This window comes from Dioszegia hungarica, assembly GCF_025882075.1.
Source record: "Dioszegia hungarica strain PDD-24b-2 chromosome Unknown MKK02contig_2, whole genome shotgun sequence".
In the NCBI taxonomy this organism is placed as follows: domain Eukaryota; kingdom Fungi; phylum Basidiomycota; class Tremellomycetes; order Tremellales; family Bulleribasidiaceae; genus Dioszegia; species Dioszegia hungarica.
The window spans coordinates 655,930-681,939 of NW_026515766.1; the positions used below are offsets into that span (position 1 = coordinate 655,930).

At 57.2% G+C, this 26,010-nt stretch overlaps 9 protein-coding genes across 9 annotated transcripts; 5 read left to right on the top strand and 4 right to left on the bottom strand.

Annotated features, from left to right (window-relative positions):
- Positions 1-86: 86 nt before the first annotated feature.
- MKK02DRAFT_19183 (Cap3p) lies at positions 87-2,687 on the top strand (the record flags this gene model as incomplete). Its single annotated transcript, XM_053086050.1, has 12 exons — positions 87-661; positions 717-947; positions 1,001-1,089; positions 1,144-1,239; positions 1,292-1,353; positions 1,414-1,617; positions 1,673-1,996; positions 2,059-2,111; positions 2,172-2,206; positions 2,260-2,338; positions 2,388-2,473; positions 2,545-2,687. The coding sequence occupies 12 exons, from the start codon at positions 87-89 to the stop codon at positions 2,685-2,687; spliced, it is 1,977 nt and encodes a 658-aa protein (XP_052949093.1).
- A 906-nt stretch (positions 2,688-3,593) lies between these two features.
- MKK02DRAFT_39614 (uncharacterized protein) lies at positions 3,594-4,378 on the top strand (the record flags this gene model as incomplete). Its single annotated transcript, XM_053090685.1, has 5 exons — positions 3,594-3,691; positions 3,741-3,904; positions 3,982-4,033; positions 4,109-4,218; positions 4,278-4,378. The coding sequence occupies 5 exons, from the start codon at positions 3,594-3,596 to the stop codon at positions 4,376-4,378; spliced, it is 525 nt and encodes a 174-aa protein (XP_052949094.1).
- Positions 4,379-5,821: 1,443 nt separating this feature from the next.
- Positions 5,822-7,209, bottom strand: MKK02DRAFT_39616 (VIT family-domain-containing protein; the record flags this gene model as incomplete). The annotated part of the gene is made up of 5 exons (XM_053090686.1): positions 5,822-5,939; positions 6,001-6,184; positions 6,237-6,647; positions 6,701-6,843; positions 6,899-7,209. The coding sequence occupies 5 exons, from the start codon at positions 7,207-7,209 to the stop codon at positions 5,822-5,824; spliced, it is 1,167 nt and encodes a 388-aa protein (XP_052949095.1).
- A 517-nt stretch (positions 7,210-7,726) lies between these two features.
- On the bottom strand, positions 7,727-10,655 carry MKK02DRAFT_39617 (uncharacterized protein; the record flags this gene model as incomplete). Its single annotated transcript, XM_053090687.1, has 4 exons — positions 7,727-9,168; positions 9,214-10,322; positions 10,368-10,539; positions 10,613-10,655. The coding sequence occupies 4 exons, from the start codon at positions 10,653-10,655 to the stop codon at positions 7,727-7,729; spliced, it is 2,766 nt and encodes a 921-aa protein (XP_052949096.1).
- Positions 10,656-11,306: 651 nt separating this feature from the next.
- Positions 11,307-12,339, bottom strand: MKK02DRAFT_39618 (carbonic anhydrase; the record flags this gene model as incomplete). Its single annotated transcript, XM_053090688.1, has 5 exons — positions 11,307-11,375; positions 11,472-11,752; positions 11,827-11,914; positions 11,973-12,062; positions 12,169-12,339. The coding sequence occupies 5 exons, from the start codon at positions 12,337-12,339 to the stop codon at positions 11,307-11,309; spliced, it is 699 nt and encodes a 232-aa protein (XP_052949097.1).
- Positions 12,340-13,916: 1,577 nt separating this feature from the next.
- On the top strand, positions 13,917-15,214 carry MKK02DRAFT_39619 (uncharacterized protein; the record flags this gene model as incomplete). Its single annotated transcript, XM_053090689.1, has 2 exons — positions 13,917-14,075; positions 14,204-15,214. The coding sequence occupies 2 exons, from the start codon at positions 13,917-13,919 to the stop codon at positions 15,212-15,214; spliced, it is 1,170 nt and encodes a 389-aa protein (XP_052949098.1).
- Positions 15,215-15,459: 245 nt separating this feature from the next.
- Positions 15,460-20,572, bottom strand: MKK02DRAFT_35002 (uncharacterized protein; the record flags this gene model as incomplete). The annotated part of the gene is made up of 21 exons (XM_053089053.1): positions 15,460-15,705; positions 15,767-15,910; positions 15,963-16,071; positions 16,123-16,259; positions 16,310-16,506; positions 16,557-16,683; positions 16,731-17,254; positions 17,303-17,417; positions 17,463-17,588; positions 17,635-17,921; positions 17,973-18,136; positions 18,189-18,444; positions 18,492-18,674; positions 18,727-18,957; positions 19,009-19,135; positions 19,184-19,536; positions 19,587-19,650; positions 19,708-19,797; positions 19,853-20,019; positions 20,067-20,164; positions 20,529-20,572. The coding sequence occupies 21 exons, from the start codon at positions 20,570-20,572 to the stop codon at positions 15,460-15,462; spliced, it is 3,789 nt and encodes a 1,262-aa protein (XP_052949099.1).
- Positions 20,573-22,117: 1,545 nt separating this feature from the next.
- Positions 22,118-23,913, top strand: MKK02DRAFT_35004 (FAD dependent oxidoreductase; the record flags this gene model as incomplete). Its single annotated transcript, XM_053089054.1, has 9 exons — positions 22,118-22,271; positions 22,392-22,482; positions 22,536-22,905; positions 22,973-22,974; positions 23,019-23,081; positions 23,134-23,197; positions 23,247-23,524; positions 23,583-23,665; positions 23,723-23,913. The coding sequence occupies 9 exons, from the start codon at positions 22,118-22,120 to the stop codon at positions 23,911-23,913; spliced, it is 1,296 nt and encodes a 431-aa protein (XP_052949100.1).
- A 753-nt stretch (positions 23,914-24,666) lies between these two features.
- Positions 24,667-25,506, top strand: MKK02DRAFT_39623 (Alpha/Beta hydrolase protein; the record flags this gene model as incomplete). The annotated part of the gene is made up of 1 exon (XM_053090690.1): positions 24,667-25,506. The coding sequence occupies one exon, from the start codon at positions 24,667-24,669 to the stop codon at positions 25,504-25,506; it is 840 nt and encodes a 279-aa protein (XP_052949101.1).
- Between the last annotated feature and the right edge of the window lie 504 nt (positions 25,507-26,010).

Consider the following 26,010-nt stretch of genomic DNA (forward strand, 5'->3'; position numbering starts at 1 on the left):
CTCGACTATCGACCCGACCGACCTTCACTCCCACGGCGAGAGCCATCGCCGATCTCTGACCTCCACTGCCTAGGGCCCTGCCCACGATGGCTTTCCCCTTTCCCTCACCCTTCAAGCTCCCCCTCCCCCGTCGCTTCGTCTTCCTCGCCCTCTCCGCCGCCATCCTCGTCCTCTTCCTCAACCTCTTCGCCCCCTCCTCTCTCCCCTCATCCTCCTCAGACGAACCCTCCTATTTCTCCACCGGAAAATGGCTTCCATCCATATGGGATTCCGAAGCTGTGATCGACCGACCGGCCGAATTCGACGAGGACGGCCAGTGTCTCTTCTTGTCGCCCTATGACGCCTTGTCGGCCGAGGAGAAACGGCGCGCAGAGTGGCTCGTACTCGAAGAAGTATCGGCGGGTGTCGTGCGTGCCAAGCCAGGAAGCGAGGGGGGAAGTGGGAATGGCACAAGACCGGAAGGGACGAGCCACCCGATCTTGGCGTTGCTCAAAGCGGGCGAGGAAAAGTGGAAGCATAAGATGAGCAGTCAGAGTCAGACGATCGAAGAGGCGACGGAAAAGTATATCAAAAAGTGGAATCGGAATCCGCCAAAAGGGTTTGACAAGTGGTGGCACTTTGCAAGCTCGGTTCATGTGCTCTTACCGGACGAATACGATGCGTGAGTTTAGCCTTCACCTCCATTGTAGGGGTCAGAAAGTCAGCTGACATGGCAGTATCATGACGTCCCTCCTCCCGTTCTACGGCCTCCCCATCAAGACCCTCCAGGACCGCCTGGTCGAGACCGAGACTATCCCCGAAACATTCACCCTCATCGTGCACGACGGCAAGGTCGAGCTGGAATGGAACGACAACTACTCGCGCGATACATGGTGGGCTAGTCGGCCCAGAGCGGATAGTCAGATCAACCTGATGGAGCCGTTCTTGGATTTGCTTCCCAGTTTCAGGTGAGCTTATCCCCCCATCAGCCTCGTCGCTGGCGTAGAAGCTTACACCTCAGGGCGACTTTCACAATCCATGATCAGCCAACGATGTTACTGGACTATGCGAGGCAGCAGGAGCTCGTCAATGCCGCCAAGGCAGGAAAGGGTAAGCTTCTCTCGTTACACCTCTCCGGGCGACGCGGGCAAGCTGACTAGTCAGTCTCCAACCACCCAAACGAGGACGACCGATTCGAGCAGATCTGGGAGCGTGCTTGCGCACCTGACAGTCCACTTGTCAAGGGCGTGAAGGAGCTCCGTAAGCTTAGCTGCTTTCATGCCTTCTGCGGAATCCAGAGCTGACTTTGCAGCCGAGACCGATACCTTCATCTCGCGTCATGCGGCCGCTATGGATATCTGCCAACATCCTTCGGTACGTAATCAGCTGTCGTTCACCCCTCGCTCATCCTGGGAAGCTAGCTGATACTGTCAGTACATGGAGAACCACGGTATGCTCCTCGAAGCACACGACGAAAACATGCACCCAAAACCACACACCAAGCTCTACCCCATTCTTGTCCCGTCCAAGACGTCTCTGAATGGCGATATCCCCGTCACCCCTATCGGCCGAGATGGGCGCCGCGATGACGTCGGGTTTGACCCGGACTGGAGCAAGAAGATTGGAAAGGTCTACTGGGTGAGCTAGTCCTTTCGCGTTGGCTATAATGACGAAAGTTTGAGCTGACTTCCAGCGCGGCCTCGCCACCGGTCTCAACCACAACAAGAACTCTGGAGCCAAATGGCGTCAATCTCACCGCGAACGCCTCCACTTCCTCGCCAACGATCGTACGAGCGCCAACCAGGAAGTACTGTCCGCTATCGGCAATACCGGCGAAACCGAGTTGGGCCGATACCCCATGAAACAGCTCGGTGATTTCTACATGGACATGAAGCTGGCAGGGGGCAGTTGGCAGTGCGATTGGGACGACGGGACGTGTGATGAGATGAATAAGGAGATTGAGTGGGCGGAGAAGGATGCGAGTGAGAAGAGTAACGAGTACAAGTTTGTGTTTGACGTGAGTGTTAAGCGGTTCGGTTTGCGGGGGCAAGCTGGGATGGGGAGGGGCTGACGAGGTAGACGGATGGGAATGCTTGGTCCTCCCGTTTCCCGAGGTTGATGGCCAGCAACAAGTGAGTTGCCTGACTCTCGGACTGGGGATCATACCGAGAACATCAGCTGACGCACTTCAGTGTCGTCATCAAATCATCAGTCTTCCCAGAATGGAGTGAGCTTCTTTCCGGCTTCGAGAGTGCTGTGATGTCCAAGCTGACCCGTCAGATACTCAGTCCCTGCCTGAGTGGTACGCCTACGTCCCGTCAAAGATGGACTACTCGGACTTGTACTCTATCATGGCTTTGTGAGCTAACTGATCTGGTCCGTACCAAGAGCGAGAGCTCACACTCTAGCTTCCGCGGTACACCTTCCGGCAAGGGCGCGCACGATGAGGTCGCTCGGCGAATAGCGCTGAACAGTCAATGTTGGGTCGAGAGGAGTGAGTGCTCAGCTCACTTGACCACGCTCGACTCTCAAACGGTGTGTAGGAGGCAGAGCTGACATGAACAGCATGGAGGAGAGAGGACATGCAGTCATACATGTTCCTACTGTATCTCGAGTACGCCCGGCTGGTTTCGCCCGATAGGGATAACGGCAAGATGGTGAGTTCCCCAGCCGACCATGCATTCAGGGTAAGATTCACGGGCTCATGAGCAGGACTTCACATTACCGAAGAAGCACGGTCAGGCCGCTCCGGTAGCAGCAGCAGAACCACCAAAGGCAGAGGCTCCACCAGCTGCGGCACCAGCACCACCAAAGGCGGAAGAGCCTAAAGCTGCCCCAGCACCGGCACCGGCACCGGCAGCTGCACCACCGACAAAACCCGCTGATGATCTGAAAGAGGATAGTCCGGAGGCGATGGAGGCCAAGGTGGAGATTGAGGAGTTGGTTGAGCGGTCATAGTGGGCGCGTGATGCGTGATTGCTAGATCGAGGGGTCTGGAGGGAGAGGGGCGATGGGTCCAGCTTGGGCGCTGGATCTTGGTTAGGCGGGGGAGGAGGTGGAACCCACATATATACTTACATAGACACATTACGGACGAGCGTTTACGAGGACGCTGATGATGAGACTTGCTAAAGATACTGACTTCCTTGCTAAACATACGGACTTCCTAGAGAGCACATCACGGGATCGAGCACGAATATGCGACTGAGTCCTGGGGCGGCCGTCCAAAGCCTCTGAAATAAACTACTGCCTGTAGCATGCTCTGACGTGTCTTAAAGCTTCAGGTCGACCTGCCGCCCTCTCAGGCAGACCCTGTCTATTCTCTTATGCGGGGTTTACGCTACTCGTTTGATATCGCTGTTGCTGACATGCAGCAGGACCGTCAAGGGGCAGCTCTCCGTGTCTCAAACAAAGGTGAGGCACGGAGCTAGCCCATCGGCGACACCCAGACGAGTAAGAGATGCGCCTCCTTTGACCATCTCTCCGAGGAGTCGATACACGGGGCCGATGGGCATTCTCACCCTTGTCTACTTGTAGCGAGCCTTTCTGCCCGTCAGATCACGCTTGGGATTATCGACTATTCAATACCTGTTGCCGCCAAACTCACCCGCCCAATGCACGCTCAGCAGTACTCTCTCCTGGTCGCCGCTGCGATCCTCGCTGTCAGCCAGCAGGTCGCCGGTCTGACCTTCACCAACGTGGAAGCTACCTAGTACATCATGTCTTAAATAAGTATGCGGGGCAGCAAACTGACATGGTAGCTGGTATGACACCACCCCGATTGGGGTCGGGGGAATCTGCGCTGCTAACCGCCGTGAGGTGGCGACTTGGAACGACCCGATTTACAGCAAGACGAACCCGGCCATCCCTGCCTGCGCTAAAGAAGGCGAGACTTACGCGAGCATCAACTCCAACCGGATGATTGGTAAGCTGATCGAGGTGCCGAACCCGACTAGTCTGCGGGTCATGCTGAGGGGCGGAGGGCGATACTGATGACATTAGCGATTCCCAAGGAACTCCTGACCTGGTCCGACAGGACTTTCTGCGGGAAAGAGTAAGTGTCTTCCATGGCCACCTATAAAGCATCGCGGATTTCAGCCCCTCGGCTCGGCGCTCGCTAACAGATCAGAGCCAAGGTCTTTGGACCGGACGGCAAGGAGATCATCTTCAAAGATGGCCCGCTCTTTGCGTATGAGGGGTGTGGCGACTGCAAAGCAAAGAACAGGATCGACTTCTCTGGTAGGTCGCTCTCATGGACGCGGCTTCGCCTTGCGCGCAGCTGCTGATGGGGATATCAGCCCAAGTGTATGCCGAGCTCTGTGGCGGGACGTGCGGCGTCGGGCCTGGGAACAACCCTGTGGGGTTCAGGGTGGAACTTCTGAACAACACCATTTTCTGATGTGCGTGAGCGGTCTACGTACGCCTACTGCCGCAAACGAGCGAGCCCATGAGAAGTCAAGGATGTACATCATATACCATTTGATGGCTTCGGATAGTCATCATCAGTATGCTGACTGCGAAACTGTGGGCGACGGCATAGGTTCTTGAAGTTGGAGCAAACAATCTCATTGAATCTTGATGGGCGCACCCGATCGCCTTTCCAGGTGTGCTCGACGGTGGTGAGCACATGTGTGCATGTCTAGCACTTGCAGCCTGACCAGTCAGCGAAAGGCCTAGCCATGCTCAGACTACCAGTTGCTTCGGAAGAAGCTTACGAGTGAATCCCATATCGATCATGTCCCCATCCTTCATGCCCAGATCTCGAACAGTCAAAACAGGCTCCTGTCAAATCAGCTCATAGTCAGATTGTGCGAGGCGAAGCAGACTCACGCCTGATGCCCTTGACACGAGCAGTTTCGGGGCCTCTTCACAGCCCTCGCGATGCTGGTGCTCAGTGTACTCTGAGCCCTCCAGCGGTATACATAGACCATGGTGGAGGAATCTGCTCGTCAGTGTCAAGCCAGCCTCGGGTGGACTTCACGTCTCATCGCAGATGGCTGACCTTGCTGCCCAGAAGTTCATCTATCGCGGAAGAGCGCTTCGAGGGTTCCGCCGACGCTTTTGCAGAAATCTTCCTCGCAGTAGAGGCCGCTGGTACCGAGGCTTCGGCCCTTTGAGCCGCTGATGCTACGGGTGGCTGGGCGGCTTTGGCGACGACGGTAAGGTCGACAAGGAAACTAGCGTATCAGCCTATTACTTAAGGTATTTTGGTGCAGGTGGAAGAGATCCAGGGATTCCAGCCATCGACCCGAGCGGCGGCGGAGAAAACTGACGTCGGACGGGAGAATTACCTACCCTTCGACCGCATTCTCTGTACCCTGCCTCCAGTTCTACCTTAGCAGCTCTCCGAGGGTCGTGGACGAGTTGACTTCTAATTTGACTTCGGCCGTCTGGTCTTTCGCACGCACCTCGACACATCAGCTCACATTCGACGTCCAAGGACTGTATCGTATCGCTTACTAGTGCGGTCAATTGGCCAGCCTCCGAGGGTGGCATGATATGGATAGCTGGTCCAGACAATGTATTGGTGCGAGGGAGCGTACGCGCTTTCGCAAGAAATCAAGCACGAAATCTCGCTGGGCAAACTGTACGTAAAGCTCGTCTTGCTAGCTTGCTGCCTCTTGCTGCCATCAGCAGAGCGGCTGCACTCTATCGAGGCTCCTGCTTCCCTCGCTGGGGGTCTGCAGTGCCAGAGGAGGTAGCTCCACGAGACTCATAGCCAAGGAATTGATATCTTCACCCGCACATCTATAAAATCGTAAAACCCAGATCGACTGTCTTCTTCTCGGACACTTTAGCCCCATCCGCCCATCCGCCCACTTCTGTTTGGGTCCTCAGGTCATCACTCTCGCACATCCAACAATTTGACAAGCAGAAACGCCGCTGCTGCCGCCAGACCACCCACAAACATCGTCGAAGTCGCTCCGTATAGGTACCCGCCAAAGCCGCCTTGTGCGCCGCTATAACGTCAGCTTGTGCTCAATCTCCCCTCGCACTGGCCTAGTAGCGGCATAGACCTACGTGAAGTACGTCTTGAAGGCGCCAAAGATGAAGAGCACGACGCCGGTGACGCAGCTCGAGATGATGAGGCCGGTCTGAGCGGTCACATTCGCCATGTAGGGAATGAGCGGGATGAGGCCGCCGAGGAAGTAGGAGAGACCGATAGTCAGGGCGGATATGTACAGTCTGGACGGCGGGACTTCCTCTGTCCGAGTTAGCTCTTTCCAGAATAACCACATCCGAAATGGAAAGCTCACCCATCCCCTCCCCAAACTTGAGAAGGAACGCCGTCAAACCCATATCTTCATCCCCCTTCTCCCCCTCCCCTGCCTGCTCCAACAAACTCTCCCTCTCTTCTGCCCCAGTGACCTTCTTCCACCCAAACCACCCTCTCTTCTCCTTCTTGCCGCTCGAGCTCCCGCTTCCTTCCCTCGCACGCATGACCCCCTCCGTCGCAGATCCATAATCGGCCGCACCGCCAATGTAGAGCTGATCCTCCACGCCCCGGAGGTCCTCTGCGACGAGACGCGAGAGGGTCTCTTTGACGCCCAAGGGACCGAGGATGGAGTGGACTTCCCGCTCCATTTCGCCAGAGCAGGAACGGAGGACTCGGGCTTGGGTTTGACGGCGGAGGTAGTGGAAGTGGTCGAGCTCAGCTTGGGAGGCGACTGAGATGTCAGCTACGCCCAGCATACCGCATGCGGGGAACATGGTAGCTCACGATATCCGCCAAGACCCATACTGATGGCTCCAGCGCAAAGCTCAGCCAATCCACCAGTGACGACCAGCTTGCTGGACCCAAGGCTCGACAGCCCAGCCGTAAGCGCAAAGGGCACCGTCAACCCGTCCGACAGGCCGATGATCCTAGATCATCAGCACTCAGCCCCGCAAACCCTCTTTCCCTTGCATCTAAACTCACACATCCCGCACAATCTCCGGACTGATCAATCTACGCTCATCCTCCCCCTTCAAATCCTTACAACACTGATGCCCCTCCCTCTCGTCCGCGCCGCACTTCTTCGCGAGGGGCTGAACGTCGCCCAAGATCTCCTGGAGCTGCTCCTCGCGCTCAGCGGGGCGACTCGGGGAGGCCGACCGCGCGCTGGCCGAGCCGGAGGGGGCCTGGAGAGACCAAACGTCCCCCGAAGCGGTGGCGGCTTTCGGGCCGCGCTTGAGAGGCACGGCAGTACCAGTGGATTGAGAGCCACAGGCACAGTTCTCGCAGGCCATCTTGTCGTGTAGAAGTGTATGAGTAAGTCGGGAAGTATAGATGATTGATAAGAGGTGAAGGTAAAAGAAGAATGGAGGATTTTTTACCGCCGCTAGCTCAGCACGCCATTTGTATTCGGCCGAAGAAGGGTCATTACGGCATGCTACTGATTAGATATGCCTCCGACCTCATTCGCCTGCCGTCAGGCCATGTCTGCCAGAGGCCATCGAGGCTTCCTGGTCATCCCAGCTGCCTGTAGCACGCTCTCGCGATAATCATAAAGTCGAAAGTGCATGGGGGGTCATATTCGGGGCATGATGATCTACGTACTCTAATCTACTCGTGAAGCAATGCTATTCTATAGCTACAAGACACAACCTGCTTACAGCCCAAAAGAACTCCCTCACACTCTCCCTTGTACCCGCCACCTCTCGCATATGCCCGCTTGGGTCCGTGTGCACCGCTCCATCCAATACCTCCGCCTGTCCCCTCTGTGATCAAGCTCCTCCGTCTGGCCCCATCCCCCTGAGACGCACCCTACTCCTGGCTGAAGTTGAAGAGCGCCGCCCAGTCCTCCCCCGCGCCCAGATCCAACCCATCCCCACCTCCCACCTGTCCTTTTTGCGCCTGCCCCTGCCCCTCCAAAGGCTGCAAGGGAGGCATCCCAAACACCTCCCCTTCCTGCGGAATCACCTCGTTCATCATCGCGTACAGCTCGTCCCACGCCGCCTGGTCCATCCCGCTCTCATTAAGCGCCTTGGTGATATCCTCCATCGACACTTCTCCCTCTGGCACCTGCTGCGTGTCTGCTCCGAAACTAAATGGCGCATCCAGCCCCTCCATGCCTACGCCAAGTCCAACGACGCCCACGCCCGATTCCGAAGCGGCGGCACTATCGCTGCCTTCCCGTCCCTCCTGGATCGGCGTAAAGCTGTTCCGGAGCCCGCTCTTATTCTTCTCTGGCGTCAAGCGCACGGGCACGCCATTACTGTCGGTCGGACTCGGTCCGAAGAGGGATGATGGCGAAAAGTCCGGGCTGGACATGAGGAGGCTGGCGATTCCCCCGCCTTGCGCGTTGGCATGGGGGCCGAGGACGTGGTAGTTGGCCGCACCGGGTATGAAGGGCGGCGATGAGGGCGGGAGGGCGGAAAAGTCAAAGTTGGACCGAGGGGATGAGGGTCCGGGGGCAGTGGAAGTAGGGTAGAAGCCAGAGAGGGGGTCGGTATCTGACGGAGCATGACCGTGGCCGTGACCATGGGACCGAGGGATGTGTTTCCGTGGTGACCGCCGAAGTGGCTGCTGGTGCCCATGGTGAGAGCCCTCGGCCTTGTCATTCCGCTGCTCGAACGCCTCAAAGTCAAATAGGGTCGAATGATCCGTGTCCCAATTCCCAGCAATCTGGAACTGGTCTTCCGACTGCGGGAGCTGGAGCGACTGGATCCCGCTCTGGGTATTGAAGCCTCTGCTGCCCGATGCGGGCTGAGCGGCCGAGCTGGCAACAGGCTCGAACGCCTCGCTGGCGGTAACAGCGCGAGCATCCGGGTTGACCCATCCGCCAGGGGACGAAGCGACTTGGTTCCCCTGCGGATTCTTCCAGCTGGCGTTACGCATAGTCTTTGCGCGCGTGCTCTGGGCGGGAGAGGTAGCGGGTGCGGGGGCGGGGGCGTTGCGAGCGGGATTGAGGTTCGACCGGACTGCCGGGGTAGTGGAGGATGGTCGACGCGAGGCAATGCGTTTCGCATCCTCCTCGACGACGGCTGAGAGGGTGCGCTTGAACGTGGCAGTGCTGGAGCTAGCAGACCCTGCTTTTCCCTTGCCAGCAGCGGCGGCGGCGCGGGCGGTGAGGTGGATAGGGGGGTTGCGGGGTATAATGGGTTTGGGGTTTGTCGACCGTGGTCGCTCCGTAACATCGTCGTCGACCGCGGACCAGAGTGCAGGCGGACGCATCTCTTTCCTCTGGTTCCAGTAAAGCCCGCACGCTGGCACGTCAGCCAAATCCGCCAATCGCAATTCCTCTGACTCACCATTGCACACCCTGACCGCCGACCCATCCTCCATCGTCCTACTCCTCCAAACACTGCTCTTCGTCCTCCCACAATTATAACACTTGTTCTCCCCAGTCCCACACTCATCCCCATGATCGTGCTTCACCCTCTTGGCCGCCGTCGCCGTCGCAATCTGCTGCTCCTTTTTCGTGGCAGCATCCACAATCGGCTGCCCCGCCGTTTTTTCCAACAGATCCAGGAACGCCGGGGATGCGAGGAGCCGGTTCACCTGGTCCTTGGTCAGACTGGAGGGGTTGTTGTAGATCGCGGCGGGGATAGAGGGGATCATGAATTTAGGATCGTGCGAGTCGTCCCTGACCGCGCGGTGGATACTGTCAGCCGAGGAGTTGGTGCTGATATTGGCGAGCGCGCGGTCATCTGCCGCTGTGGCTTTCCGCTTCTTGCTGCCGCTGCTGCTTGCGACGCGGGTCTTGCGGGAGGAGGAAGACGCGGCGGGGGTGGAGCTGGGTTGAGCAGGCGCAGAGTGGGTGTGGGGGACCGTAGGTCGCGAAAGGATACGCGTCGACGTTGAAGCGCGCACGAGTGTTGGCTGGACGGTCTGACTCGGCGTCATCTCCCGCTTGACCTGGAATGGGACTTCAGAAAGGACGGACGCCTCCCTGTCCCCTCTGTTTCCCATAGGCACCGGCGTCCCCGCCCTCGCGCCCTGACCACCCAATGGACCCGTCATCGGTCCCCCTTGCGGCCTCATCGAAATGTTCACCTCTAATCCCCAACATCCCTCTCCATCCGCGATCATCAGCGCCTCCAGCGCGTCCATCCCTTCCACCTGCGCCGCGCCAACCGCCGCAAACTCCATAGACTGGATGAGTCTGCCGGTAATGAGGTTCTTCCCCTGTCCCGGCTCCGCCAATGCCCAGCTAACAAGGCCCTTTCCGGACCACACTTCCGCCGACGCCGAGCCGGGAGGCGGTGGCGAGGAACCACACGCGGGCGAAGAGGCGCGGTCCGAGCGGAGATGTAATGGGATGTTGGCGTTTCGCTGTCTGCGCAGAAAAGTTTCGCGCGCATCCAGGACGTAGAGAGATCTGTCGGGTGTGGAGGAGTCGAAAGGGTGTAGTTCGGGACTGAGAGTCAGCTAGTCCCCCAAATGCCGAAGTAGAGACGCGTACCTAGCGAGCATCACGCCTTGGACTACAGCCTTGAGCGGGATAGAACCCCACGTCTCATCCTCCCCATCCTTGACCTTGGACGCCGCCTTGACATGCACGTAGACCTGCTGCGGCGCGGGGAAGAGCGCAGTGAAGCAGGATGAAGAGGACGGGAGGTGATAATTGACCAGTACTGCAGGTCAGCTTGGACCCGTTTCGGTAGCTCAGGTGACGCGACTGGTGCGACCAGCACGGGTAAAGCTAACCAGGTAAGGCATGGATCTTGTTGGACGAAGGGATGTTGACCATCGTGTCGGCGTCGGAGAGATGGGTATGAAGTGTTACAAGCGGTGAAGTCGACCTGCACGCGACCGAGCGTTTGTAGGGTGAGGGAAGGGAAGGAACACGTCGAGAAAGGGCGAGTCGTCGTTATTTCTGAATCATGAAAAGCTGCTTGGGCGAGGAGAGTATAGCGGCGCAGTACCCGGCAGAGGCAAGAGGCGGGTCAAGCTGAATGAATGTAGTGTATAGGAAGTAGCTTGAAAGAATGAAGAATGATAGAGGCTAGACGACTGATTCAGGAGTTGACACCGCCCTGCCTTTGGCCCGTGAAATCAACAAAGTCAAGGGTCCACGCCCGGTGGCGTTAGACATATCAGTCGCGTCATACCTTGCTATACCTCCGACGCTTAATGCATACTGCTTGAGTCGAGATGCATGCGAGCTGCCAGAGACAGAACAGGTGCCCTTGAGGCGTAGCTAAGTGTGCTCCGTGGTGCTTGCATACTCTGATTTACTCTACTAGAACTCATAGTATTGACTTCTCCAGTCTTCACGATAATCTCCTCCCTCCAAAGCCCTGCTTATCCGAATGTACTTCTTGAGTGCTACTTACTGCCGCCTTCTCCTGCTATGAATCAACCCCCAACCCCCTTACTGAATCTATGGCACCAGCACTATCTATTCGTGCTCGGGAGGACCGACCGAGATACCCAGATCGCGCAGGCGACCCGACTTGATGTCGTAAACCTGAAGATCAGCTCCCATCCATCTGGCTAATGGCTACAGTCTCCCTTAGCCCGCTCAATCCCCTCGAACGCGTCTGACCCCGAAGTTGTCACTCACCCATCCATGCACCCACACCTTCTTGCCCTCCCCTCTCCCCGCCCTCGCCCAACTATTCCGCATAGCCTCGCTAGCCACCACGTTCCGCACTCCGACCTTGACGTTCTCCTCTATCAGCTTATCGACGGTACACGTGCCCTCGAGGCTGTGGCGGAGGGTCACGATGGGTTCGATGAACCGCATAAGGGGTGTATCCGAGGTGTCGTTCTCTTCGAATTTGGGATTGGGGAGACCGTGGGCGACAACGCAGCCGCCGCAGCCCGAATGGCCGCAGACGATAACTGAGGGTCAGCGGGGCCTTTCACCAGTAGATGGAATAGATGATAGGTGAGAAGGCAGGAGAAGAGCGACATACCGTGTTCAACGCCGACCGGACCGACGGCATACTCGAGCAGACCGTTGGCAGAATCATCATCTGGCCGGAACTGGTTGGCGACGTTTCGCTGATCTGTCAGCTATGTCCTCTTGATCCTAAGTGAGAGTGTGAAGAGAGCAGCTCACCAGAACGAACACCTCTCCGGGGTTCCGAGCCAAAATGACGCTCTCCGGGACTCGAGAGTCGGCACAGCCAATCCAGAGGATCTTGGGAGCCTAGGCTATCAGCATCTGCTCCTATCCAGCACCTCAACGACAGCTCGATAGCTACATCGCTTACTCAGCTGTCCCGAGATGCCCGCGAGGCAGTCATCCAACTCACTTGTCCTTTCGACAACGTCTCGAGCAACTCTGGCTCCCTTGCCTTGATCTCCCCCGCCCACTTCTCATTCGCAGCCATCAGCTCCTGCAGCTGCGGGAACTGATCCAGGACCTGATGTCCCGGTCGCTGGAGCTGCGCCTGTGGCTCCGTGTGTGAGTGCGAGTGCGCCATCTCGTTATCCGGCTCGAGGGTATGGCTAGTTGTAGAGATGTGGCGTGCGTGCGGTCGAGGTGAAGTTCGATTGACGGAGTTCCGCGCTGCCCGTGCAGACCTTGATGTGGACGACGAGCCTGACGACCAAGCGGTATGGTCTGGGCGAAAGGCGGGGCGGGCAATCAATCCGGAGATGGGCCTAGCTCGCCCGAGATGAGGCTGTGCCTGAGGACGAGCGGGGAGGTGGAGGTGCGTGCACTTGATCCGCAAGATCAGGTCGAGGACGCTGTTCCCGCCAAGCTGAGCGAGTCTGGGCGGAATGGTGAGGAGTGTCTAGGTGTGCAGGTGAGATGAAGACGGGAGCGAGACGAGCTGCAATGGGGACAGTACGAGACAAAGCTACATAGACTCGAAATGGGTGGTCGCCGAGGCTGGCTTATCGGTCTTACTCGGTCCAGTCCCTCCCCATTCCCCAAGGAGAGATTTTAAGCTTTGGCTTTGCTTCCGACGGAGTGCCGCACGGAGGAATGTGGGACGGATCTCGATCACACGGATGAGGGAATCCTTATCGCAGCGGGTCGCAAGCTTCGCCTTTCAACTCTGCCCCTTGGCTTTGACGCGGTCCGTAGGATAACCCAGCAGCTGTATCACAGCTGACATGAGTAAGCCAATGTTGGTTTGTCCAACTGCTCAATTGCCCACCACAGAAGCACGTCAAGCCTCGCGTGGTGGCGAGGAGTGCCGAAGTGCGACCGCAGTCGTCTTCCGGCATGGCATGTCATCATCACCAAGTATGACGATCTGTAGGCCGCAAGACCTCCAGCTCACATGCAGTAGTGGGCACTGATGTAGATGACGGAAAACAAGAGGTTGATGCGTCCCGCCCGCGACCCTCGGTCCTCGGACCGACCGTATTAGCCGATCTATCTTCAACCTCGCCCCGCTCTCAACGGTCTTCAAACAAGGCACTGACGGCGCCCCGTGCCTCATCAGAGGTCATATATAGCCGGATTGACCTGCTAAGCAAACATGCTAACCACTCTCTAGGGGAAATGGCTCGCCTTCAAGTCCGGTTGTTCAGCTGACAGCGGACCCCAGCCCCTTCGTCAAGGAACGATAACCCTCAAAGCAAGCTTCAAAAGGAGAGAATGCACATCAGAACCTCAAAACAATGAGAAGGGAACCCTGAAACGTGCTGACAGGCTCAAAGGGAGCACAACACTTCAAGGGGTAATCGGCTAATCACCCGTTTCATGCTGTTTCACGTGATGGCCCTGGTATATCCAGCCCCTTTGATGGATCTGGGGTCGGGATACCGTTGTAGGGCTCACTTATATAGGAGATGGCTGACCGGTCATTCTCCCGCACCCTCCATCGAGGCATTTTCCTCTCCAGCTTTCTCACCATCTCACCCCTTAAGCTTTCTTACCCTTATCCTCTACTTCTCTCCTCCACACAAAGCCGCCGGTCGGTCAATCATATCGGATCGCCCGCACCTCACGTATCATCGCATCGAGCCCGCCTCATCGCCAGACACCACTCCTCGCCGACCAGCTCTCCCTCGTGCCGTTCCCCACCTGTCCGACTCTGACGCAATGTCGGCTCCCATCTCCCTCCTCACCGCGGCTCTCTTTCTCCTCGCTCGTGCTCCGACCTCCACCGCGCATATGGCGGTCTGGCACCCATCGGTATATGGTTTTACACAGCCATACCAGCCTGTTACTCCTTTGTCGGGACAGCCATTCTCCAAATGGGTGAGTGAAGCGCTCGGTAGACCTTACCGGATCGCGATCTCGCGCATCCCCACTTGCTCTCACTTACCCTTCCTCAACTTCTCCCTCTCCCATAAGGCATGTATCCTTTGCTCATGCTGACGTACCAGTGGTTTCACGGTAACGCCAACGACAAGCCTTCCGAGGTCATGACAATCACCGCTGGCCAACCCCTCACCGTCGAGATTTCCTGCCGCAAAGAACACTCTTCCTACGGGGACCAAACCTCCACCGACGCCTGTCCGGTCGATTCGGGCGCCTACCACGCCGGCGGTACCACCAACTCCAAGACCGGCTGGACCGGCAACTCCGAGGCCCAACTCATGGGCTGTGCCCTCGCCATCGCCCCTACTGCCAACGCGGCCTCCACCAAACCTGAAGACTTTACCATCATGTCTGTCCTCGAGAACTGCGTCCGGCAGAGGGACACCACCTTTGACATTCCCGCCAATCTCCCGTCGTGCCCGGGGGGAGAATGCACGTGCGCGTGGTTCTGGCAGGGCCGGAATAGCCAGGACGAGATGTACATGGTGGGATTTAGGTGCAAGGTGGAGGGTGGGGTGGCGGTGCCGTTCCCGAAGCCGGCGCCGCCGCGGAGGGGCAAGATATCGGGCCCGACCCAGCCGGTTTATTGGGCGAACGATAAATCCAATCTGGACTATGTACCGGACTACGAAAGTAGGCCGTCGTATAATTCCAAGTTTGGCTGGACGGACGGCGCGCAGACGTCGGCGTTTGGTGAGGGAGGTGGAGCGGCGCCGGCTGGGAACTCTACGAGTCAGCCAGAGGCGGAAGGCGGAGATGGAGATGGAGATCAAGGGGAAGGTGCAGAGGGAGACACCGAGGATGAGGAGAAGGAGGAGGAGGCGACGAACACCAGTACTCGCCGTGGCCGACCGACCGGCGGATACGGCGGGAACAAGGGAGGCCAAAGACCCTCGCCTGTGCCCGAGGGCGGTGATGGAGAGGGACTGGGCGATACCCAGAATTTGGCCGCCGTCAGTGGCGGCGACAAGACTGCTGTAGCTCCTCAGGAGACTGGCTACATGGGTGGAGGCGGCAAGGCAGGCTGTAAGAAGCACAAAGAGACAAAGAGGAAGAGGAGGAGCAGGACCTTCTAGGACAAACGAGCGGTTGGCCTAGCGAGGAGATGGTGTGTCCAGACGGAAGACGGAAGGAGAGAGAGGAAGTCCCATAGAAGCCCACAAGGTAGCAATTCCCTGGCGGAATGCACTGGATTTTGTCGGCTCTGGCTTGAATCAGTACAAATCAGCAACCCCAGCGCATTCAGCATCAGACCCAAATCAAGTGCAATGCAACACGCTCTATATCTCCTCCTTCCTCAGCCTGACCTCTCAGAACCAGGCTACTGCTTCTTCTTCACCACCTCCGTCAACTCGGGTAATGTCCCCTCAATGGCCTTCGCAGCACCCTCCACCGCCTCCTTGGCTATCCGTGCCGCCTCCTCCGCGCGACGCTTCACTCTCCTATCTTCACCACGGGTGACAATCTCCGCTGGGGCCAAATCGGCAAAGAGGGCTTTGCAGCCCTTCTCCATCGCCCAGCAGAGACCAAAGTCGAGGACCATGGCGAGAGAGAGCCGGATTTTGAACTGTTGGATATCAGCTCATTTCCTTCTCGAATTGAGAACACTGGAAGCTAGCTGGACATACCATCATGGACATGGGGACGAGCTGGAGCCAGCTGTTGAGCTCAGGAACAAACTCGGTCGCTCCGCAGTATGCGACAGCAGAGGCGCCGAGGAGACCGTAGTACAATGGCGGGTTCTCGCGAATACCTTCCCGGAATGGCCGGCCCTGCTACGTCAGCTTGTTGTGTTTGTACGTCGGGCCACACATGAGAACTGACCTGGAAATTGAGGACGAACGTCGAGACCTGCTGACTGAGACCCAAGAGGTAAATGGCGGTGTTGAGCAGAGTCGGCTCAAACTTCTTGTCAAGATCGATCTCCCCACGGCTGGATTGTCAGCTTACCCTGCCTGCGAAGGCCAGGTGGCAGAGTACTCACGACTCGAGTGACTTGGATAGTCCAGTGATATACACCAGCGCAATGATATGTACCGCAAACTGCAGTAACACCGAAAGCAGAACGTAGAAGTTGAAGATGTTCCCGAGCGGACGTTCGCGGGAGAGCTTCTCGACAGGCTACGATTTCAGCTATGGGCCCGAGCAGACACCCGGGAAAGGCAGCTAACCTTGGCGCGCGAGATACACAAGAAGCAAACGCTCATCATCATCCCCGTGATCGTAACTTGATAATCCCCAAACTTGATCCCGTCGAGGTACTGGACCGAGAGCGAGTAGGCGGTGATGAGGCAGTTGAGCGCGAGGATCTTATACATCTGGATAGTGGCGACGAGGGTGCAGCGACCTTGACGGATGATGTTGGTGACTGAGGTGTGAGCTTTACGTCCAAACAATGGTGAGTGAGGTCTAGCTCACTGGCAGAGACGTTGGACAGCTTGCTGGTGAACGGAGCGGCGCAAGACGCATCTCCAAGCTTGATTTGCGGGACCTCGGTTTCCTCATCCATCTCGGACAACTTGGCCGTGATCGTAGTCATGTCAAACTAATCCGTCAGCTTCAAGCCCATCTTCTCCATCTCTTTTAGCTCACCTTATCCAGCGGACTCGTCTTCTTCGCGATCTTATGATCCGCAGCCACCTTCTCCTGCGTCTTGACCAGCTCCGGGTACGCCTCCCTCAACATCGGTGGCGGGGCCGGCGGGGGCTGGTTGAATCGAGCCGACAATCGCACCTGCTGCTCATACACCTTCTTCATCCGCTCCAACTTCTGGTGTTCCGCAATCTTCTTGAGATCATCCGCCGTCCCCTCGAGGAGGGCGACACCGATATGCGCGGCTTTAAGGGCGCCGACATCGTTCGTACCGTCTCCGGCCATGAGGGTCGTGTAACCCAGATCTCGGAGGGTGTGGAGGATGAATTCCTTCTGGTTGGGCGAGACTCGGGCGTATACCCAGGTATGCTGCGCGAGGAGAGGCCAGGTGGGGAGGGGTTCGAATTGTTTCAGTGCGGCACCGGTTATGCAGATATCGAAGTTGGCGAGAATGTCGGCGTCGAGGGGTTCGGAAGGGTTGCAGGGGATGATCTTGGTTTCTTCAACGTTGCGCCACGCGAGTTCTGCTGTGTAAGCTAAATGCCGTGTCGACCGCGTCTGCAATAGCTCACCATCTGTGGTTGTCCCCTCCTTGAGATCCAAGATCATCGCGTCCCGGTCCATGATCTCGACATCCTTGGCGACATGGACAGCAGTAAGCGGATTATCGCCGGTGATCATGATACACTAAGGGTCAGCTATGTCCATGTGGGTAACGAAACACTAACTCACCCTGTGCGACGAGTCATTGAGCATCTTGAGCGTCTCGACAGCGTCCTCCTTGAGCGGACAGTGGAACACCAAGAAACCCGCAAAAGTCAGATTACACTCGACATCGCCTCGGGGTGTAGTGTTGATCTACTCCGTAAGCTATTGTCTCCTTGTAGCGGACTTGCCAGCTCACCTTCTCCTGCTGGATGTTCATGACCTTGGTACCGAGCGCCAACACCCGACTTCCTCTACGGGTATACCACCGGTACGTCTCGTCATACCATTCCGGCACATCCACGTACATGCCCTTGAGCGTCTCTGGCGCGCCCTTCACCGCGGCGATCCACTTGCGGCCTTGGGTGTCGGTGACGGCCGAAATGGTAGACATGCGCTTAAGAGCGGAAGAGAATTGGTACCGTCTGCGAACGTGGACCTGGGACCGGTGGGGTGCGTCTTTTGCGTTGGGGGAGATCTGGTCGCCTGAGGACGTCAGCTTGCTGCTTTGTTATCGGTAGGGGCAGGACAGCTCACCTTTGGACAACTTCCAGTCGAGAGCGCTGAGAGTGGTCTTCTCCATCGGATCACCAACGACCGTACCATCCTCCAGCAGGACAAGCGCATGGGCAGCAGCGAGGGTCAAGGTAGTCTCGCGACCAGTCTTGACGACCGGAGTGAGCTTCTTCGGGTCGCTCGGGCTGATTCGTCAGTTTCACGCTCTTAGGCAACTCGACACAGCCGGTAACTCACTCTACACCAGCCACACCCTCCACAACCAGATCCGTTCCCGTGATCGTCCCGGTCTTGTCGAAGCAACACACGTCCACCCGACCCGCAAACGGAATCCGGAATGGCTCTGTGCAGAAGATGGCGTATTTCTGGAGGGCGACGAGCGAGGCATTGACGGCAAGCGAGAGCTCCATGGGAAGTTCTGGAGGGACGACCGAGGTGATGATGAGGATACAGTCGAGGAGGAGTTTGCCCTTCTTCATACCTCGCTCGAGTCCTGGACTATCAGCTTATCCCCAGCTCGAAGAGATTCAATCAGCTCACCCTTGACCCAGACGTAAGCCGAAGCGGCAATAGCGAAGATGAGCAAGAAACCGATAAAGAGGAAACTCTCAAAGTTGTTGGCCGACATCCGTTCGGTTGAGAAGATCATGGTGCGGACGAGTTGACCTTGGGTTGTGCCGAAGCCGGTACGAAGAACGATAGCCAGGCATCCGTCATCAGGGGCTGTTTGTCAGCTTTCTGCCCGCCACGGATCGGATCGAACAGCTCAGCTCACTCTTCAGGCTTCCCTCGCTAGACTTCTCCACCTGCAACGCCTTGGTTCCGCTGAACAAGACCGAATTCCTGTCGCTCCCATTCATGTCCAGGTTGTCCGTCCCGTCCCTTAGCTCCACGCTTTCCTTCAAGAGCGGAGTCGATTCGCCGGAAAGCATGGCTTCATTGACGATGGCGGTACCGCTGAGAAGGAGGAGATCGCAGGGAATGCCGGATTCGGGCTTGGTGCGGACTGTAAATGTCAGCTTGGCCAGATGCAGACAATGTAAGCAGGGCAACTCACGGACGGAGACAAGATCACCGGGGACAAGCTCGGACGAGACGACCTCGGACCACCTGCCGTCTCGGTAGACCTGTACGGGGTACGGCGTGATGCTCATCGTCCGGAACTCGGTAAGGGTCTTGACTCGCTAACCGGTAAGCCGAGTCTGCCTGTCGATGCAACCTCTTTAGCTCACCTGGAAGACGACAGTGCACTCGAAGACAACCAGCATAAACGCCGTGAACAGCGAGTAGTACCAGTACTCGTCCAAGCACCAGAGCGCCACGCAGAACATCTGGAAAACGAAGAATGGCGCCACAGCGTGCTCAGCGAACAGCTCGGTGAACTTTGGAATGGGGATGTGGCATTCGTTCGGTCCGTACGTCGCCTTGAGGGATTGAAGGTCGGGCGCGGACGGACCTCCAGCCGCTGCGGCCGCCTTGGCGGCGGACGAGGGGTAGGTGACGATCCCGCGGGACTTTTGGAAGGTCTCCAGGGAGGGAGAGGCGTCGCATGGGTATGGAATGAGGGTGAAGAGGTTGGTATCGGCTGAGAGTTCAGCTCGGTCTCCAACAATGTGAAGGCGAATGGTAGCTGACGGTCAAGGACATAGGTATCTCTTTGGTAAATGAAAGAGTAGGTCGGCTTGTCCGCGCCAGGTGCCTGAATGTCAGCTACAGCGATGAAGGTCAGTAAATAGGTCAGTACATGCTAGCTCACCCATTTCGAGTCCAGAGGTACCATTTCGCCCTTCCCCTTGCCCTTCTTGGGCATGACCCGGACCTTGGAAGCATTCTTCAACGAAGTAGCCTGCACGCCGTGAGCTCGTGCTCGGCCTCTCACTATGAAGCAGATCCTAGCTCACAGTCTTGTATGCGATTCTCGAGTTGACCCGCGTGCTCCAAGCGGTGATCAAGAAGCTGAGCGCATGACCACCGAAGAGGAGGACACAGTAAATGAAGGTCCATTCCTCCGACTTGATCCAGGTTTCGTATTTGTGATAGTAGGCATAGTAGAGGACAGGGTAAAGGGCTATCTGGTCAGCTATAATAGGCCATACCTCCTATTTGGGAGCTCACTGAGGAAGGGAAGACCGTACAGCCGGGCCTGAATCGGGATAGGGTTATGCAGCGAGATGTTCTCGATATCGGCCGATGCTATGGCCGGTCGGGAAGACCTAGAAGTCAGCGCGCGATCAGTCTCAGCTACCTACATCTTGCACAAGGTCCCTATGCTATATTAGCTATAGGAAGGTCGATGTATAAACAACAGTGAGCAAGCGTTGCTGTGGGTGGACCAGAAGTTGTCGAGGTGGAGGCTCGAGCTTAAGTGGGTGGCGGCAACAAAGTGCCACACTCACCTTAACCCCGTTCACCACCCAAGACGCGTGACACGTGGAAGAGGCGCGTCCAGCATTCCTCAGTCCAGCTCCCCGCAGCCGCATTGCATCTATCCTTGCCAAAGGCTACAGCTACTCTACAGCGCTCTCAGGTCATCGCTTCCCGCTAGTACCGCTCGGATCCAAAAGCGGCGCGACTCACCCGCCAAAATGAACATCTTCCGATTCCTGGGCGACCTCTCGCATCTCGCTTCCATCTTCATCCTCCTCCACAAAATCCAGCAATCACGGTCATGTCGAGGTATCTCCTTCAAGACACAACTGCTGTACCTCATCGTCTTCTTGACGCGGTATATCGACCTCTTAACAGGGCCCTATGTCAGCGTGTACAACACGTTGATGAAGCTGTTCTTTATCGGCAGTACGGGGTACACGCTGTATCTGATGCGGGTACGGTATAGGTGAGTCAAGCGACTAGCGGAGGGACGAGCAGGTGCTGCGGTGTAATCTTCCCCGCGTGCGGCTCCATCGCCGCGACCACCGGAGGACAGTGGAAGGACACGTAACGCGGAACACAGAGCGGGGCATCTGACCACAAGCGATACCTAACCCTGCTGAGACCTCCAACCTGAAACGCTTGCTGACTCACAGACCAACCCAAGACGCATCCCTCGACACCTTCAAACTCACTTACCTCATCCCACCCGTCATCTTCCTCGCCCTCGTCTTCAACTACGCCTACACCCCCTTTGAGCTCACCTGGGCCTTCTCCATCTGGCTCGAATCGGTCGCAATCCTGCCGCAGCTCTTCATGCTTCAGCGGACAGGCGAGGCGGAAGCTATCACCACGCACTACCTGGCTGCGCTTGGACTGTACCGGGGTCTGTATATTCCGAACTGGATGTACCGGTGGGTTCAGCTTTGGCTATCTATCATGTCCGCTAATTAGTGGACCAAGCTGATCCTCAGATACTTCACAGAAGGCGCTTTCGACCCCATCGCTGTGGTTGCTGGTCTGATGCAAACTGCAATCTACGCCGACTTCGGTTACATAGTGAGTCTACCCGATCTGCCGGAGACGAAAGGAGCAGCACTGACTCTCGCAGTATGTCACAAAGTCAGCTAAGCGGACCTCAACTCTCTTCAGGACCAAGCTGACAGGACAGAGTACTCCGCGGTCAGAAGTTCGAGCTCCCTGCATAGAACCGCACAGGGCGAAGGGAGAGCGAATGGGACGAGTAGAACCCTGTGCCAAACAAAATTTGCATACATATCTAGATCATTTGGTCGCGGCCCAGGCTGTCGGATCGGCGGCGCTCTCTGATGGTAATTGAGGTCGGCACCGCTTACCACCTTCAAGTCGAAAGCGGTGCTCAGGGCGGATGCCGTGTCTAAGATTTGCGCCGGGGAGCCGGTCGACACACACACACACACGTAGGGCCAAAGGAGGCTGGTGACGCGGTTGTGTGGATTTGCGCCTCATTCCGCAGATGAGCAGCAAACGATTTCTGGGTGGACACTACTCTCGACAATCTCGGGTCTAGGCGTTCAGCTGGAGAAGTGTACAACGGTTCGAAGACTCGCGCTGACGGTCACGTCTCCGCCGTCATGCACCATGGAGGGTCCATAGAGCCAGGTGCCCGGCAATGCCGCTAGCTTCGGCAATCTGCGATGGAGAGATCTGGCTTTTCGGATGTCGAGTCGTTATCTGGTAAAGCCTAGAACCACTATCTCTGCAGTTGATATAGCCTCAATATCCACATCCTAGCATTTTCAATCGGACTCAACGCGATGAGCTCAACATCGACAAAGCAAAAAGTAGTGATTGTCGGAAGTGGGATCTATGGGATCTCCACCGCGCTGTACATGCTCCAAGATGGGGGATACGACGTGACTGTGCTGGACAAGTGCGAAACGCTGCCTGCTCCGGATGCAGCTAGTACAGGTCAGCCTGCTCGTTCGCAACTGTACCATAGCTGATAGACAGATATCAACAAGGCAAGCCAGCTCTAAGTACTGCAGCCGATCTACTTGAAGATAAGACTGACCGCCCAGATCATTCGAGCAGGGGACTATGCGGACCCTCAGCTGTCTAAGCTCGCCATTGAAGCTGTGCACATGTGGAAGCTGCCCGAATGGGAGGGGACATACCATGAGTATGCCCTCTCCGCATTCGATGATCTCGCTTCGAGTCGCACTGACTCCTCAGATCCGGCGTCATGTGCCTCTCGGCCACGTCCAGCTCCTCAGGCACCCACTTCGTAGATCAAGCGTACCAGAACTGCCGGTCCAACGACCTCCCATGCGAAAAGCTCCAGTCCGCTCAGGCCATCCGTGAAGCCTTGGAGGCCCGCACGACCGTACCTGTTGGAGAGTTCGAGGGGAGAGTGGGGTATATGAACCCTACGGGTGGGTGGGCGGAGAGTGGGCGGGCACTGGCGGTTGCGATTGAGCGGGTAAAACGGGACGGTGGGAGAGTGAGGGTAGGGGCAGAGGTGGTGGGTCTGTTGAAAGAGGGGAAGAGGGTCCAGGGGGTGAGGCTGAAAAGTGGGGAGGAGGTCAAGGGGGATCTGGTCTTGGTGAGTGCCCCCGCTCTCTGGGGAACTCATACTGACGGGATAGATTACTGCTGGTGCTTGGTGAGAGCGGTCCTATCCCCGAGATATGGACTGAGCTAAGGCTGATGTGACAGGTCGCCGTCGCTCTGTGCCTCGGAAGGGATCTCCGCACCACTACCAGACGTAGTCGCCACGGGGTGCGTTTCATCTCCTCCCCCTTACAGCATCTTGCGCTGACTGACGGCCCAGACAAAGTCTTGCTACCATCCAGCTCACCCCAGAAGAAGTCGAGCGATACTCAAAGAATCCAGTCGTGCGTTCTTCACCCTGCCTGGATCCTCCGTAAACTAGCTGAGACTCAGATCTTCAACCTCGATAACGGCTTCTACCTATTCCCACCCAACCCCGATGGGCTCATCAAGGTCGCCACCCACGCTGCAGGGTACACAAACCCTATCGGACCCGAATCCTCCTCTTCTTGCGGGGACAAGGAGCCGACCTCGGTACCGCAGACAAAGTTGACGCCTGGGGCGGAGGACGGCAGGATCCCGCGGGAGTCTTTGGCGAGGTTGCGCAAGGGGCTAGGGGAGCATCTGCCGGAGCTGAAGGACCGGGAGTTTGTTTCTAGTCGGCTGTGCTGGTATGTCTATCTCTGCCACTGATTCGATGTTATCACGAAAGGCGGAGCTGATCGTCAGGTATGCGGATACACCGACGGGAGACTGGTTGATCGATTATCACCCAGACTACGAGAACCTCTTTATTGCCTCGGGCGACTCAGGTATGTCATCACAGTCACTCCTGATGCATATGCCGGCGTCAGCACTGAAGTGTAAAGGACACGGCTTCAAGTTTACCCCGAATATCGGACGCGAGATCCTGCACATCATCCAGCGCAAAGGCGATCCCGAGTATACCCGTCGCTGGGCGTTCGGCGGATGTCCCAATAAGGACGCGGATGAGCGATATGGCGTGAGGCAGGTGTTGAAGGCGGAGGAGCTGGCTGGGCCGGAGGATATGAAGGCGTGAGCGGCGGGGTAGGCGGATTGGGGTTTGAGGCCTTGAGGACGAAGGGCCGGGCGACCTTTTGTCGTGGTGATGTACTCTACTGCTCATATCACATTCGAGTGATGGCTTGCGGTATTGAAGATGCGGCGCCGAGAGCTGAGAGCCGTAAGATCCACTCAAACACTTTACCCAGGATGGCTCGTCCCAATGATACAGTGCCGTCCATAGCCCGGCAAAAAGTCAGCAGGCTGCAGCTGTTCCAAAAGTGCCACAAGTGGGGGAATGTGGAGTTCCGCTCGGCGAGCTGGTCGCCGCTCGGACGCGCGGTGCATGCGAAGGCAAGCGAGCAACAAGCGATTACTGTATATAGCACTCACTACACATCTCGCTGATGTAGCTATATCTCCTGATGCCTGCTCCCGTTAGCATTCTGTGACAGCTTTGGACTAGCCAATACAATACCGCACGCTCCGAGGCCCGGACAATCCCCTTGAGCGCTCGAGCCCCCTGCCCATGCACGGGCGCCGTACCTTTCTGATCCACCTCCAGTAGGCAGGTTGCCACACAACATCTCCCCCTTGGCATCGCTTGAATCGCCCTATACACCACGGCTTCACGCCACCTTATAACAAAAAGCCTGCTCGCGCGGATTTTGGGACTGCCAGGTCATTTTCAGTTACCTGCTACGCGGTGGGTCAGGTGCGTGAAGTGGATTCGAGTATTCAGAGAGGCCACATACTGAATCTGTAGGTCTCAAAGGCAACATAGAGGAGTATGGGAGATGTCTGGAGTCTTTCAGGCGAAACGCCGCAAATATGGCATACCACCCTCGGTTCGCCGGCCAACCCGCCACTCCTGCTCCTCCACAGCCTCGTGTCCTGTCATCTCGAATTCACTCCACTCCTCCCTGATCTTCGAGACACCTTCTTCATCATACTCGTCGACCTCCCAGGGCACTCCCGCTCGCCATACCCACCTCTGACAACTACCAACCTCACGCAGACCGTCGACGCGCTGGCATCACTCGTCCGCTCCGTCACGCCAAAGGGAAAGGCGCACGTCGCAGGCATCTCCTACGGCGGCTTCGTCGGTCTAGAGCTCGCTCGGCGGTATCCGGGTGTCGTGATGAGCCTGTTCGTAAGCGGAGCGACACCATTCGCGGGGTTGCAGGCGATGCTTGTGCGATGGCCGCGAGTCCTGTGGAGTGCGGCGGCGATGCTGGTCTATCTGCCAGACGTTGTCGTTGGCGGGCTGTATAGGAGTATAGGAGTCACAGTGTCGGATGAGCTGCGGGCGGAGATGCGGGCAAACTTGAGCGTGGAGCTGCTGAGAACTGGGTATGGGGATGTGGCGGAGATCACGATGAGGGACATCGCGCAGGTGAAGGGAGTACGAACGGCAGTCGTAGCTGGAGGCAAGCAGGATGATGTACCTGCTACGGCGAAGATGGGGAGGGTGTTGAGGGAGGGGAGCGATGGCATGGCGTGTCAGGCGTTCGTCGTGAGGAAGGCGTATCATGGGTGGGATTTGCAGTTCCCGAAGGTTTTTGCGCAGGGGATCACAGCCTGGGTTGAGGAGAGGGCTATGCCCAGCGAATACGAGGAGCTTCTTTGACTTTAGCATGGATACGCTCCCACCATTGCGTTCACTTCAGCGAGGGCGCCGCACGCCTTCTCAATTTCCCAAGAACTTCGACTTGTCCATCTGCAGGGTCACCCCAAACAATGCCTTGTTAAGGTCCTCCATGCTCCGCCAACTCATCCCTCATCCGCTTCCGGCTCCTTCCTACGGAAGTGGTCATCTTTTGCGCATCCCGCTTGGCTTCAACCCATTCATCGTCGCCCGCAGGGAGGACCGCCTCCACCTTCCTCATCGGCCGACGGATCTCGGCCGTTTCGGCCGACCACAATCTCCCCCACTTTAGGTGGCAAATTCGCTCAACTTGCTTCATCTCCTTCCCATTAATTTCAGCTCCAGCATGCAGATTTCTCTCTGCGTATTCGCCCATGGGCACATCGGCGCTACACGTTCCCGTTTCCAGCTCGCTCCTATCTCCACTCTGGCAATATCGGCTTCAGTCGGCTCCTCATTCCGACGATCGTCCACCTTGTTCACGGC